The sequence below is a fragment of the Pristiophorus japonicus genome, chromosome 4 (genome assembly GCF_044704955.1).
Source record: "Pristiophorus japonicus isolate sPriJap1 chromosome 4, sPriJap1.hap1, whole genome shotgun sequence".
NCBI lineage: Eukaryota > Metazoa > Chordata > Chondrichthyes > Pristiophoridae > Pristiophorus > Pristiophorus japonicus.
In genome coordinates, this window is record NC_091980.1 from 152641818 (window position 1) to 152657891 (window position 16074).

At 52.9% G+C, this 16074-nt stretch overlaps 1 protein-coding gene across 1 annotated transcript in view; it reads left to right on the forward strand.

Annotated features, from left to right (window-relative positions):
* The window catches only part of wdr21 (WD repeat domain 21), a 103896-nt gene that overhangs the window by 36915 nt on the left and 50907 nt on the right, over positions 1-16074 (forward strand). Inside the window, exons 6-7 of the mRNA XM_070878652.1 lie at positions 5135-5231; positions 13280-13426. Of these exons, the coding sequence (XP_070734753.1) occupies positions 5135-5231; positions 13280-13426 (244 nt within the window). The remainder of the gene's footprint in view (positions 1-5134; positions 5232-13279; positions 13427-16074) is intronic.

Consider the following 16074-nt stretch of genomic DNA (forward strand, 5'->3'; position numbering starts at 1 on the left):
TGGTCTCTTGTCCCATACCAATGTGCCTGAAATGGCCCAGCAAGACACTGCGTTGTATTAAGCCACTACTCCAAGCCCACCATCACCTTTCCAGAGAATCCCAGCCTTGCCAGCAATACCTACATCCACAGAATAAATATTTAAAATGTCATGTACTTTGAAAGACGGTTATTGCAGTTGTGTAGGCAATCACGGCAGATGTTTTACACAAGAACATAAGAAATAGGAACAGGAGTGGGCCATACTGCCCCTCGAGCCTGCTCTGCCATTCAATAAGATCATGGCTGATCTGATCATGGACTCGGCTCCACTTCCCCCGCCTGCTCCTCATAACCCCTTATCCCTTATCGTTTAATAAACTGTCTATTTCTGTCTTAAATTTATTTAATGTCCCAGCGTCCACAGCTCTCTGAGGAGCAAATTCCACAGATTTACAACCCTCTGAGAGAAGAAATTTCTCCTCATCTCAGTTTTAAATGGGCGGCCCCTTATTCTAAGATCATGCCCTCTAGTTCTAGTCTCCCCCATCAGTGGAAACATCCTCTCTGCATCCACCTTGTCAAGCCCCCTCATAATCTTATACGTTTCGATATGATCACCTCTCATTCTTCTGAATTCTTCTGAGGCCCAACCTACTCAACCTTTCCTCATAAGTCAACCCCTTCATCCTCGGAATCAACCTAGTGAAACTTCTCTGCACTGCCTCCAAAGCAAATATATCCTTTCGTAAATATGGAAACCAAAACTGTACACAGTATTCCAGGTGTGGCCTCACCAATACCTTATATAGCTGTAGCAAGACTTCCCTGCTTTTATACTCCATCCCCTTTGCATTAAAGGCCAAGATACTATTGGCCTTCCTAATTGCTTGCTGTACCTGCATACTATCGTTTTGCATTTCATGCACAAGTACCCCCAGGTCCTGCTGTACTGCGGCACTTTGCAATATTTCTCCATTTAAATAACTTGCTCTTTGATTTTTTTCTGCCAAAGTGCATGACCTCACACTTTCCAACATTATACTCCATCTGCCAAATTTTTGCCGTTCACTTAGCCTGTCTATGTCCTATTGCAGATTTTTTATGTCCTCCTCACACTTTGCTTTCCCTCCCATCTTTGTATTGTCAGCAAACTTGGCTACGTTACACTCAGTCCCTTCTTCCAAGTCGTTAATACAGGTTGATCTTCTACCTCAACTCCACTTCCCTGCACTATCCCCATATCCCTTGATTCCCTTTATATCCAAAAATCTATCAACCTGTCTTGAATATACTCAAAGACTGAGCCTCCACAGCCCTCTGGGGCACAGAATTCCAAAGATTCACCACCCTCTGAGTGAAGAAATTTCTCCTCATCTCAGTCCTAAATATCCGACCCCTTATTCTGAGACTGTGACCCCTGGTTCCAGACTCCCCAGCCAGGGGAAACATCCTCCCTGTATCTACCCTGTCAAGCCCTGTAAGAATTTTGTATGATTCAATGAGATCACCTCTCATTTTTCTAAAAACTAGAGAATATAGGCCTAGTCTACTCAATCTCTCCTCATAGGACAATCCCCATCCTAGGAATCAGTCTGGTGAACCTTCGTTGCACTCCCTTTATGGCAAGTATATCCTTCCTTGGGTAGGAAGACCAAAACTGTACTCAGTACTCCAGGTGTGGTCTCACCAGGGCCCTATATAATTACAGTATGACATCTTTACTCTTATACTCAAATCCTCTTGTAATAAAGGCCAACATACCATTTGTTTTTCTAATTGCTTGCTGTAGCTGCATGTTAGCTTTCAGTAATTGGTGTACAAGGTCCCTCTGAACACCAACATTTCCCAATCTCTCACCATTTAAAAAATATTCTGCTTTTCTATTTTTCCTGCCAAAGTGGATAACTTCACATTTCTCCACATTATATTCCATTTGCCATGTTGTTGCCCACTCACTTACCCTGTCTATATCCTCTTGAAGCCCCTTTGCATCCTCCTCACAACTTACATTCCCACCTAGCTTTGTATCATCAGCAAACTTGGATATATTACATTTGGTCCCCTCATCCAAATCATTGATATAGATTGTGACTAGCTGGGGCCCAGCACCGATCCTTGCGGCACCCCACTAGTTACAGCAAACTGAAGTCCCACAAGCAGCAATGAGATGAATAACCAGTTGATGTGTTTTGGTGATGTTGGTTGAGGATTTGCTGCTGTGGAATCTGAACTGGGGCTTTAGGACTCATCCGAGCGACAGTGCCTCCAACAATACAATATTCCATGCTGTACTGTAATGTCTGCTTGGATTTGAGTGAGGCTTGAAGCCACAATATTGTGACTGTGAGATGAGAGCGCTATTGACTGAGCCAAGCTGACACGACAGCACGGAAGGAGGCCATTTCGGCCAATTGTATCCATGCCGGCCGACCAAGAGGCTACCCAGCCTAATCCACTTTCCAGCTCTCGGTCCATAGTCCTGTAGGTTACAGCACTTCAAGTGCACATCCAAGTACTTTTTAAATGTGGTGATGATTTCTGCCTCTACCATCCTTTCAGGCAGTGAGTTCCAGACCCTCACCACCCTCTGAAAACAATTCTCCTCAAATACTCTCTAAACCTCCTACCAATTAGTTTAAATCTATGCCCCCTGGTTGTTGACCCCTCTGCCAGGGGAAATAGGTCCTTCCTATCCACTATATCCAGGCCCCTCATAATTTTAAACACCTCCATAAGGTCTCCCCTCAGCCTGCTCTGTTCCAAGGAAAACCAACCCAGCCTATCCAATCTTTCCTAAGCTAAAATTCTCCAGTCCAGGCAGCATCCTCGTAAATCTCCTCTGTACCCTCTCCAGTGCAATCATATCTTTCCTGTAATGCAGTGACCAGAACTGCATGCAGTACTCCAGCTGTGGCCTAACAGTGTTTTATACAGTTCAAACATAACCTCCCCACTCTTGTATTCTATGCCTCCAGGCTGACACCCCAGTGCAGTGCTGAGGGAGCGCTGCACTGTCTGAGGTGCCATCTTTCGGATGAGACGTTAAACCGAGCCCCGTCTGCCCTGTCTGTTGGACGTAAAAGATCCCATTGCCACTATTTCGAAGAGGAGGAGGGGAGTTATCCTCGGTGTCCTGGCCAATATTTATCCCTAATCAACATAACAAAAACAGATTATCTAGTCATTATCACATTGCTGTTTGCTGTGCGCAAGTTGGCTGCCGTGTTTCTTATATTACAACAGTGACTGCATTCCAAAAGTACTTCATTTGGCTGAGAAGCGCTTTGAGACATTCGTTGGTCGTGAAAGTTGCTATATAAATGCAAGTCTTTTTTTTTTCTTGGCTAATAAAGGCAAGCATTCCGTATGTCTTCTTAACCACCTTATCTACCTGGCCTGCTACCTTCAGGGATCTGTGGACCTGCACTCCAAGGTCCCTTTGTTCCTCTACACTTCTCAGTGTCCTACCATTTAATGTGAATTCCCTTTCCTTGTTAGCCCTCCCCAAATGCATTACCTCACACTTCTCCAGATTGAATTCCATTTGCCACTGTTCTGCCCACCTGACCAGTTCATTGATATCTTCCTGCAGTCCGCAGCTTTCTTCTTCTTTATCAACCACACAGTCGATTTTTGTATCATCTGCAAACTTCTTAATCATACCCCGGACATTCAAGTCTAAATCATTTTTATAAAAATGCAAAAAGCAAGGGACCCAGTACAGAGCCCTGCGCAACTCTACTAGAAACAGCCTTCCAGTCATAAAAACACCCATCAACCATTACCGTTTGCTCCCTGCTTCTGAGCCAATTTTGGATCCAACAAGCCACTTTGCTCTGGATCCCATGGGCTTTTACTTTTGTGACCAGTCTGCCATGTGGGACCTTATCAAAAGTTTTGCTAAAATTCATATACACGACATCAAACGCACTGCCCTCATCGACCCTCCTGGTTACTACCTCGAAAACTTCAATCAAGTTAGTCAGACACGACCTTCCTTTAACAAATCCATGCTGACTGTCCCTGATTAATCTGTGTCTTTCTAAACCAGCTGCTACTTGTTGCACAATGTGAGAAGTACTCAGTGAGTAGCCAATCACCCACTGGAGGATTGGGAAATGTATGTGACTGAGAGAAAGTTACGGAAGAAGTTTTTGGAAGGAGGCATCCAAAAGCCTCCTCGGCTAAAAATGCTAACCTCGACTGGAATGGTATATTTTTTAGCCATCCTGTTCCCTGGTCAGAAGTGCAAGTCCTGGAACCTCCGTGTCAGGTAAATTGGCCCTCAGCTGCTAACAGAGCAGCAAAGTCTGGATTTGCTCCCTACTCCCTGCTCATTTCAGCTGGGATTGAAATTGGGTGCTACAGTTACCCTCGAGCCCCAGGGGTAGGAACCACTTCTGCTGGTTCTTGGTGACTAATGCTGTGTGTCAGGTGAGAAGACCATTACACATTGCCTGTAATCTCTCTCCCTGCTCCCAAACTCCGTGCTCTATGCTACCAACACTTATGATAGGACGCATCCCATCCGGACTGGGTGACTTTTTTAAAAAACTGGTGGTACTTTATCTATTTTTATCCTCTTCAGTTTCTCTACCCCCTTCTCCTTTGTGATATTGACAGCATCCTCTTCAGTGAAGACAGAAGCAAAGTACTGATTTAGTACCCAAGCCCTGCCCTCTGACTCCACAAGATCATCTCCTTTTGGTCCCTAATTGGCCCCACCCTTCCTTGGACTGCTCTTCTACTATTTTATGTTTATCAAAGACTTTAGTGTTCCCTTTTCCGTTACTTGCTAATCTTTTTTCCTACACTCTGCCCCTCTTATTTACTTCGGTTGTCCTTTGTACACTAATTATTAATAAGAGGTAGCGCTGTGCACTGTAGCGCCACCCATGCGGTCACGTCATCGCGCGTGCAACGGTGCAGCAGCGGGAAAATCCAGTTGGATCGCCTGCTTTACCTACCTATTATTGTTGTTTCCTGGTTCTGGCAATGCCTGTCATGGCCAGTAAAAGCAGTCAGCCCCTGTAAGGTGAGCGCCTGATGTGAAATAGCTTACTGCTCCTTGAGTTCATTAAACTGAGGTTTGGCACGAATTCCTTAAATATCTTTCTTACAACTATTTCCCCCCCCCCCCCCATCATTTACAGGCTTGTTCATGAACTCAAGGTCAGCACGATGAGAAGGAATCAACTCGACATTCAGAGTTCAGACACTTCCAGTACAAGCAATTTCAAAATGATTTCAGTAAGTGTGCGAACTACATGCGAGCTCGTCAATGTGTGACGTCGCTGTGATCATCGGAAGGTGTTAATGATTATTTCTTGCATCTGTTTCCATCTTTGTTCTAAAATTCAGGGGTTGAAATTCGGTTGCGCCGATTTTGAGGCGGTGTCACCACCTGGTCAGTAACTTTAGCACCGGCTGGGCGGTGACTACCGCCCCAAAGTACAAAATTCAGTTTTCCCCAAAGATGAGAAGCGTTGCACACTCGTCCTCGGGCGCCAACAGAGTGGGAGCACAGGAGGCCGTCTCAATTCTCTGCTGCTAGGATCAGGATAAAAATGTTACTGAAAATTTTAGTGACCTGCACCCACACTTCCCCACTGCTGCCATAAATAAATATAAGTTAACAAAATAAAATTTCATAGCTCTCCGTGTGATACCACTCCCGATCATCGATGTACCGACTGCTATCCCTATCGGGAAAAGCACCTGCCAGTAAAGCAGGCCGTCCAACTGAACTTTCCCGGCGCCGCACCAAGGGGGCATTGCTCGCTCGGTGACATCACCACGTGGGTGGCGCTAGAGTGCACAGCGTCGCCCCCCCCATCCTGCCACAGAAGTTTCCGAGAAGCGAGGACAGCGCACCGCTGTGTCGGTAGGTGCTTAGTGGCACTCTCTGGCACTAATGGGTGGCGCAAACCACTGAATTTCAGTTGCAAAATGTCAGCTAACAACATGTTGTTCGGCTGCTTTGAGTGTGGGTGGGGGGGAGGGGGTGGCTGCAGGGAGAGTGTGTGGTGGGGTGGGACACGGAGAGTGTGTGGGGGGGTGAACAGGGAGAGTGTTGGGCGGGGGAGACAGGGAGAGTGTGTGGGGGGGAGGAGACAGGGAGAGTGTGTGGGGGGGTGAACAGGGAGAGTGTTGGGCGAGGGAGACAGGGAGAGTGTGTGGGGGAGAGGAGACGGAGAATGTGGTGGTGGGGAGGGTGGGGGACAGGGAGAGTGCGTGGGGGGGAGGAGACAGGGAGAGTGTGTAGGGGGGTGAACAGGGAGAGTGTGGGGGGGGGGGGACAGAGAGTGTGGGGGAGGGGGGACAGGGAGTGTGGAGTGGGGGGGAACAGGGAGTGTGGGGAGGGGGAACAGGGAGTGTGTGGAGGGGGGGAACAGGGAGTGTGGAGTGGGGGGGAACAGGGAGTGTGGAGTGGGGGGGAACAGGGAGTGTGGAGTGGGGGGGAACAGGGAGTGTGGAGTGGGGGGGAACAGGGAGTGTGGAGTGGGGGGGAACAGGGAGTGTGGAGTGGGGGGGAACAGGGAGTGTGGAGTGGGGGGAACAGGGAGTGTGGAGTGGGGGGGAACAGGGAGTGTGGAGTGGGGGGAACAGGGAGTGTGGAGTGGGGGGGAACAGGGAGTGTGGAGTGGGGGGGAACAGGGAGTGTGGAGTGGGGGGGAACAGGGAGTGTGGAGTGGGGGGGAACAGGGAGTGTGGAGTGGGGGGGAACAGGGAGTGTGGAGTGGGGGGGAACAGGGAGTGTGGAGTGGGGGGGAACAGGGAGTGTGGAGTGGGGGGAACAGGGAGTGTGGAGTGGGGGGGAACAGGGAGTGTGGAGTGGGGGGGGAACAGGGAGTGTGGAGTGGGGGGGAACAGGGAGTGTGGAGTGGGGGGGAACAGGGAGTGTGGAGTGGGGGGGAACAGGGAGTGTGGAGTGGGGGGAACAGGGAGTGTGGAGTGGGGGGGAACAGGGAGTGTGGAGTGGGGGGGAACAGGGAGTGTGGAGTGGGGGGGAACAGGAGTGTGGAGTGGGGGGGAACAGGGAGTGTGGAGTGGGGGGGGAACAGGGAGTGTGGAGTGGGGGGTACAGGGAGTGTGGAGTGGGGGGGAACAGGGAGTGTGGAGTGGGGGGGAACAGGGAGTGTGGAGTGGGGGGAGCAGGGAGTGGGAGTGGGGGGGAACAGGGAGTGTGGGGGGGGGAACGGAGTGTGGAGGGGGGGGGAACAGGGAGAGTGTGGGGGTGGGGGGACAGGGAGAGTGTGGGGGTGGGGGGGACAGGGAGAGTGTGGGGGTGGGGGGGACAGGGAGAGTGTGGGGGTGGGGGGGACAGGGAGAGTGTGGGGGGTGGGGGGGACAGGGAGAGTGTGGGGGTGGGGGGGGACAGGGAGAGTGTGGGGTGGGGGGGACAGGGAGAGTGTGGGGGGGGGGGACAGGGAGAGTGTGGGGGTGGGGGGGACAGGGAGAGTGTGGGGGTGGGGGGGACAGGGAGAGTGTGGGGGTGGGGGGACAGGGAGAGTGTGGGGGTGGGGGGGACAGGGAGAGTGTGGGGGTGGGGGACAGGGAGAGTGTGGGGGTGGGGGGACAGGGAGAGTGTGGGGGTGGGGGGGACAGGGAGAGTGTGGGGGTGGGGGGACAGGGAGAGTGTGGGGTGGGGGGGACAGGGAGAGTGTGGGGGACAGGGAGAGTGTGGGGGTGGGGGGGACAGGGAGAGTGTGGGGGTGGGGGGACAGGGAGAGTGTGGGGGTGGGGGGACAGGGAGAGTGTGGGGGTGGGGGGGACAGGGAGAGTGTGGGGGGTGGGGGGGACAGGGAGAGTGTGGGGGTGGGGGGGACAGGGAGAGTGTGGGGGTGGGGGGGACAGGGAGAGTGTGGGGGTGGGGGGGACAGGGAGAGTGTGGGGGTGGGGGGGACAGGGAGAGTGTGGGGGTGGGGGGGACAGGGAGAGTGTGGGGGTGGGGGGGACAGGAGAGTGTGGGGGTGGGGGGGACAGGGAGAGTGTGGGGGTGGGGGGGACAGGGAGAGTGTGGGGGTGGGGGGGACAGGGAGAGTGTGGGGGGGGTGGGGGGGGGGACAGGGAGAGTGTGGGGGTGGGGGGGACAGGGAGAGTGTGGGGGTGGGGGGACAGGGAGAGTGTGGGGGTGGGGGGGACAGGGAGAGTGTGGGGGTGGGGGGGACAGGGAGAGTGTGGGGGTGGGGGGACAGGGAGAGTGTGGGGGTGGGGGGACAGGGGAGAGTGTGGGGGTGGGGGGGACAGGGAGAGTGTGGGGGTGGGGGGGACAGGGAGAGTGTGGGGGTGGGGGGACAGGGAGAGTGTGGGGGTGGGGGGGACAGGGAGAGTGTGGGGGTGGGGGGGACAGGAGAGTGTGGGGGTGGGGGGGACAGGGAGAGTGTGGGGGTGGGGGGGACAGGGAGAGTGGGGGTGGGGGGGGACAGGGAGAGTGTGGGGGTGGGGGGGACAGGGAAGAGTGTGGGGGTGGGGGGGACAGGGAGAGTGTGGGGGTGGGGGGGACAGGGAGAGTGTGTGTGGGGGGGGCAGGGAGAGTGTGTGTGTGGGGGGGCAGGGGAGAGTGTGTGTGTGGGGGGGGCAGGGAGAGTGTGTGTGGGGGGGCAGGGAGAGTGTGTGTGGGGGGGCAGGGAGAGTGTGTGTGGGGGGGGGCAGGGAGAGTTGTGTGGGGGGGGGCAGGGAGAGTGTGTGTGGGGGGGGCAGGGAGAGTGTGTGTGGGGGGGGGCAGGGAGAGTGTGTGTGGGGGGGGGCAGGGAGAGTGTGTGTGGGGGGGGGCAGGGGAGAGTGTGTGTGGGGGGGGGCAGGGAGAGTGTGTGTGTGGGGGGCAGGGAGAGTGTGTGGGGGGGCAGGGAGAGTGTGTGTGTGTGGGGGGGGGGCAGGGAGAGTGTGTGTGTGTGTGTGGGGGGGGCAGGGAGAGTGTGTGTGTGTTGGGGGGGCAGGGAGAGTGTGTGTGGGGGGGCAGGGAGAGTGTGTGTGGGGGGGCAGGGAGAGTGTGTGTGTGTGTGGGGGGGCAGGGAGAGTGTGTGTGTGGGGGGGGGCAGGGAGAGTGTGTGTGTGTGGGGGGGGGGCAGGGAGAGTGTGTGTGTGTGGGGGGGCAGGGAGAGTGTGTGTGTGTGTGGGGGGGCTTGGAGAGAGTGTGTGTGTGTGGGGGGGCAGGGAGAGTGTGTGTGTGGGGGGGCAGGGAGAGTGTGTGTGTGGGGGGGCAGGAGAGTGTGTGTGTGTGTGTGTGTGTGTGGGGGGGCAGGGAGATGTGTGTGTGGGGGGGGCAGGGAGAGTGTGTGTGTGGGGGGGCAGGGAGAGTGTGTGTGTGTGGGGGCAGGGAGAGTGTGTGGGGGGAAGGCGGGAGAGTGTGTGGCGGGGGGGGGCAGGGAGAGTGTGTGTGTGTGGGGGGGCAGGGAGAGTGTGTGGGGGGAAGGCGGGAGAGTGTGTGGGGGGGGGGGCAGGGAGAGTGTGTGGTGTGTGGGGGGGCAGGGAGAGTGTGTGTGTGTGGGGCAGGGAGAGTGTGTGTGGGGGGGGCAGGGAGAGTGTGTGTGTGTGGGGCAGGGAGTGTGTGTGTGGGGGGGGCAGGGAGAGTGTGTGTGGGGGGGGGGCAGGGAGAGTGTGTGTGTGGGGGGGGCAGGGAGAGTGTGTGTGTGGGGGGGGCAGGGAGAGTGTGTGTGTGGGGGGCAGGGAGAGTGTGTGTGTGGGGGGGCAGGGAGAGTGTGTGTGTGGGGGGCAGGGAGAGTGTGTGTGTGGGGGGCAGGGAGAGTGTGTGTGTGGGGGGCAGGGAGAGTGTGTGTGTGGGGGCAGGGAGAGTGTGTGTGTGGGGGGCAGGGAGAGTGTGTGTGTGTGTGTGTGGGGCAGGGAGAGTGTGTGTGGGGGGGGGCAGGGAGAGTGTGTGTGGGGGGGGGCAGGAGAGTGTGTGTGTGGGGGGCAGGGAGAGTGTGTGTGGGGGGCAGGGAGAGTGTGTGTGTGGGGGAGCAGGGAGAGTGTGTGTGTGTGGGGGGGCAGGGAGAGTGTGTTGGGGAGGAAGGCGGGAGAGTGTGTGGCGGAGGGGGGGCAGGGAGGAGTGTGTGTGTGGAGGGGCAGGGAGAGTGTGTGGGGGGGGGGGCAGGGAGAGTGTGTGTGTGGGGGGCAGGGAGAGTGTGGTGTGTGGGGGGCAGGGAGAGTGTGTGTGTGGGGGGCAGGGAGAGTATGTGTGTGTGTGTGTGGGGCAGGGAGAGTGTGTGTGGGGGGGGGCAGGGAGAGTGTGTGTGTGGGGGGCAGGGAGAGTGTGTGTGTGGGGGGCAGGGAGAGTGTGTGTGGGGGGCAGGGAGAGTGTGTGTGTGGGGGAGCAGGGAGAGTGTGTGTGTGTGGGGGGGCAGGGAGAGTGTGTTGGGGAGGAAGGCGGGAGAGTGTGTGGCGGAGGGGGGCAGGGAGAGTGTGTGTGTGGAGGGGCAGGGAGAGTGTGTGGGGGGGGGGGGCAGGGAGAGTGTGTGTGTGGGGGGGCAGGGAGAGTGTGTGGGGGGGGGGGGGCAGGGAGAGTGTGTGTGTGTGTGGGGGGGCAGGGAGAGTGTGTGTGTGTGGGGGGGGGCAGGGAGAGTGTGTGTGTGTGTGGGGGAAGGCATGAGAGTGTGTGGCGGGGGGGGGCAGGGAGAGTGTGTGTGGGGGGGCAGGGAGAGTGTGTGTGGGGGGGCAGGGAGAGTGTGTGTGGGGGGGCAGGGAGAGTGTGTGGGGGGAAGCAGGGAGAGAATGTGTGGGGGGAAGCAGGGAGAGAATGTGTGGGGGGGGGGGGAGTAGGGAGTGTGTGGGGGGGAGCAGGGAGAGTGTGTGGGGGGGGGGGGCAGGGAGAGTGTGTGTGTGTGTGTGTGTGTGGGAAGGCGTGAGAGTGTGTGGCGGGGGGGCAGGGAGAGTGTGTGTGGGGGGGAAGGGAGAGAATGTGTGGGGGGAAGCAGGGAGAGAATGTGTGGGGGGGGGAGTAGGGAGTGTGTGGGGGGGAGCAGGGAGAGTGTGTGTGGGGGGGCAGGGAGAGTGTGTGTGGGGGGGCAGGGAGAGTGTGTGTGGGGGGGCAGGGAGAGAATGTGTGGGGGGAAGCAGGGAGAGAATGTGTGGGGGGGGGAGTAGGGAGTGTGTGGGGGGGAGCAGGGAGAGTGTGTGGGGGGGGGCAGGGAGAGAATGTGTGGGGGGAAGCAGGGAGAGAATGTGTGGGGGGAAGCAGGGAGAGAATGTGTGGGGGGAAGCAGGGAGAGAATGTGTGGGGGGGGGAGCAGGGAGAGAATGTGTGGGGGGAAGCAGGGAGAGAATGTGTGGGGGGAAGCAGGGAGAGAATGTGTGGGGGTGGCAGGGAGAGTGTGTGGGGGGAAGCAGGGAGAGAATGTGTGTGGGGGGGGGCAGGGAGAGTGTGTGGGGGGGGGCAGGGAGAGTGTGTGGGGGGAAGCAGGGAGAGAATGTGTGGGGGGGGTCAGGGAGAGTGTGGGGGGGAGCAGGGAGAGTGTGTGGGGGGGGTGGTGCAGGGAGAGTGTGGTGGGGGCAGGGAGGGGGAGGAAGGGAGAGAAAGACTGGGGCAGAGAGGGAGGCAGGGAGAGAGAGTGAGTGACTGCTTAGAAATGAATCAAAGCTAAAAGTTGAAAATATTGTATCTTCTGGACTATGTAAATCAGTGCTGTGAAATAGAACTGTACTCTTTTTTAAATAGCCTGTGCCAGCATCAATTTCCCACCTCCGTCATCCTTATGTCCCTCTGCAAAGATTGCTAATGCCGCCCCAATTGGTGCCAGATGAGAACTCCCCTGCCGTCGTACTCTGGGTTCTGGGAGAGGAAAGATGCAGTGCTGGTCACTTTCTTCGGTAAAAGATTTGTGGAGATGAGCAGCCACAACTCCACTCTAAAATGGATAGGAAGTATTCTAGTACACAGTGCATTCTGGGTATTGACATCTGCCATTGGGGCCCAGAATCATGGAACAGATCCTTTTAAACTCGGGCCAGGGAGAATCACATTTGAGAATTATTAATTTGAAAGAGGTATTACTATGGTTTTTCCTCGGCTACAGTTCGGCTCTGTCTCTGACCCATGAGAAGGGAAAATGGATAGATGAATATGCAGCTCGAGCTCCGGCTCACATTCTATTTCTGTCCTGTCCAGCTGGCCAGATAGAATGACTTGGTGGGCAGGATATGGCCTGCAGGCCACTGCTTTAAACCCATTCTGGTATTAATTGTATGAGCTCCTGCAGTGTATGCCATGAGTAGAGACAAAAATATAAATGAGGAATAGAATTTTTTCCTTTCTTCACATCTCCCTGACCAAGAAAGCATCGCCCCAATATTTCCTGCCATTCTGTTTTTAATCCTGTCGGTTTCTATTCATTCAATGATTTATCATTCACCTGAGATCTTAGCCAAAGACTTCAGTTGCAATCCTGCATGTAGATTAACATCATCTCTGAGTTAATGGGGTTAAAATTCCAGCCTCGCTGTGTCTGTATGGAATACGTGCGGACTTGGCGAGGCCTCGCAAGAGCAGGTTTTCGGCGCACAATGCGCATGCGTCTCAAATCTGCTTTTCCGATCTGATAAGTTTTGGTTTGACAGATCGCACGCATTTCCGCAGCCATGACATTTGCCTGGGAGAGATTGGGCTATCTGCCCAGCGAATGTCCTTAAAACTCCTACGCCTGGTAAAAGCAGGCGCAAGGCCTACTTTTATCTGTGTAAGAATTTTAAATCATATAAAAAACTTACATATTTTTATGTTAAAACCCTGTCCTCTAAGGTAAGATTATTTTAAACCCCATTAAAACACTTAAAATAAAAAAAGCCCCCAAATATTTTTTTTCTAAAATATTTAATTAACTTTAATTTCAATAAATGTGGGTTTTTTTCCTCATAGCAATAAGAACTCGGAGATAGATGGGCCGAAATGGCCTCCTTCCATGCTGTAAATTTCTATACAGAGTTCTCATTGTTAGCAATGAGAATACTTTACCCTGATCGGTTGTCCAGTCACATGACTCCAGCTTCTATGTGCGAACCTTGAAGACGGGGATGGGCTCCGAAGTGAAGGCCTCCCCCCGTAATCGCAGGTACCTCCGGGACCACCGGTACCATCGTAAAAAATTCTCCGGTCGGAAGCGTTCATCTGAAGGAAGCCTCCGACCCGAATTTCAGGCCCAATATTACTGCAAAGCTACTGTAAACAGCACAGTAACTCTGTCATTAAGTGATGACTAGAAATCTTGCAGTGCCTGAAAGATATTCGAATCCCAGCAAGTGTTCATTTGCTGAACAGTGTATCTAAGTTGTATCACCCGTTGATGGTGCTGTTGTGTGTTTAATAGGCAGATACGAACTGTGAGCGGATATTTGCTGTAAAAAGTGATGAAACTGGATACAAATATGGAATCCTGAATCTGGATGGGCGGCGGAAGGAATCCAGACTTGTGTCTGCGGTAATGTGTGCCAATCTCTACGTTACACACCGGAAGGTTCGCCAATACTTTTTCTTCAGCTTAAGATGCATTTATGAATTATTGGAAAAAAATGTAATAACTTCAGGAACTTGGTTAATAAATGCAAAATATTCTTAGTGTCTTCTTTCCCCTCATTTTATATAAAGGGGGAGGATATGTGTGGTAGGGATTTTCTCCCTCATGGAGTCTCTCCCACTCACCAATAGGATGGCCCGCAGATTTACTCCAAGAACTCTATTGCCAGCTGATAAAGGGTGACTTTCCTGTATAATGTGATTGCCCTTTGTGATAACCATATGTGTTGAAACCTGCATTCTATCCACACTGCCATCTCCCCAATCAGTAACATGTCATTTTTCATAGAATTTACAGCACAAAAATATGCAATATGGCCCATCTCCGTTTGGCTTCCGCCAGGACCACTCGGCTTATTACAGCCTTGGTCCAAACATTGACAAAAGAGCCAAATTCCAGAAGTGAGGTGAGAGTGACTGCCCTTGACATTAAGGCAGCATTTGACCGACTGTGGCATCAAGGAGCCCTAGTAAACCTGAAGTCAATGGGAATCGGGAAAAAAAACTTCACTGGTTGGAGTCATGCCGAGCACAATGGAAGATGGTTGTGGTGGTTGGAGGTCAATTATCACAGCCTCAGGACATTGCTGCAGGAGTTCCTCAGGGAAGTGTCCTAGGCCCAACCATCTTCAGTTGTCATCAATAACCTTCCTTCCATCATAAGGTCAGAAGTGGGGATGTTCGCTGATGATTGCATTCATATCTCCTCAGAAAATGACATTCAGACTTGGGCTGATAAGTGGCAAGTCATACTTGTACCCTGCAAGTGCCAGGCAATGACCACCCTAACAGCAATGTGGGAGCACCTTCACCACATGGACTGTAGCAGTTCAAGAAGGTGGCTCACCACCACCTTATCCAGGGCAGTTAGGGATGGGCAATAAATGTTGGCCATTATCGTAAATCTTTTCTGTACCCTCTAGGTCCTTCACTTGCTTCCTAAAATGTGGTGCCCAGAAATGGACAGAGTGTTCCAGCTGATGACAAACCTATGGTAAACCTGTATAAAACACTGGTTCAGCCCCAGCTGGAATATTGTGTCAAACTCTGGCACCACACTTTAGGAAGGATGTCAAGGCCTTGGAGAAGGTGCAGAATAGAATGGTTCCAGGGATTAGGGACTTAAGTTTTGTGGAGAAGCTGGGATTGTTCCCCTTCGAACAGAGAAGGCTAAGGGGAGATTTGATAGAGATGTTGAAACTCATGAAGGGTTTTGATAGTAAATAGGGAAAAACTGTTTCCAGTGGCAGAAGGGTCGGTAACCAATGCGCACAGATTTCAGGAATGGCAAATGAAACGCGATGGGGGGGGAGGGGGCGGCGGGGGAAACTGTGCAGCATGTTATAATTTGGAACGCGCTGCCTAAAAGGAAGCAGATTTAATAGTAACTTCCAAAAGAGAATTGGATAAATACTTGAAGTGGAAAGACTTACAGGGTTAAGGGGTAAGAGCAGGGGAGTGGGATTAATTGGAGAGCTCTACCAAAGAGCCAGCACAGGCACAATGGGCCGAATAGCCGCCTCCTGTGCTGTATTGTTCTATGATTCTAATCGATGCGTTTTGTTTCAGTATGGCAGATAGTGGAAAAAATGTTTATGGGCCTCGGTATGCTAAAATGTGTTTGGAAGCTATGTCCTTTGGGACTGTCTTAGGATAAACTTTTGTTAATGAGCTTTCCAATGTTCATACTCTCATTCTTTTAAATATTGGCAACCATCTTACTGGATCTTCGAAAATCTACTGGAACCATATTGGAGTAATTCAGAGCATGGTGAAGGTTTCTCAGTTTCAAAACCAACTGTTTCTAAACATAAGCTTGACATTTATGAAGGGGAAATCATGTTTGACAAATTTGCTGGAGTTCTTTGAGGATGTAACAAACAGCGTGGATAAAGGGGAACCAGTGGATGTGGTGTATTTGGATTTCCAGAAGGCATTTGACAAGGTGCCACATAAAAGGTTACTGCACAAGGTAAAAGTTCACGGGGTTGCGGGTAATATATTAGCATGGATAGAGGATTGGCTAACTAACAGATCAGAGAGTTGGGATAAATGGTTCATTCTCGGGTTGGCAGCCAGTGGGGTGCCGCAGGGATCAGTGCTGGGACCCCAACTATTTACAATTTATTTTAACGACTTGGAAGAAGGGACTGAGTGTAACGTAGCCAAGTTTGCTGACGATACAAAGATGGGAGGAAAAGCAATGTGTGAGGAGGACACAAAAAAATCTGTGAAAGGACATAGACAGGCGGAGTGAGTGGGCAAAAATCTGGCAGATGGAGTATAATGTTGGAAAGTGTGAGGTCATGCACTTTGGCAGAAAACAAAATTAAAGAACAAATTATTATTTCAATGGGGAAAGATAAGTGCCGCAGTACAGCGGGACCTGGGGGTACTTGTGCATGAAACACAAAAAGTGAGTATGCAGGTACAGCAAATGATCAGGAAGGCCAATGGAATCTTGGCCTTTATTGCAAAGGGGATGGAGTATAAAAGCAGGGAAGTCTTGCTACAGCTATATAAGGTATTGGTGAGGCCACACCTGGAATAATGCGTGCAGTTTTGGTTTCCATCTTTACGAAAGGATAT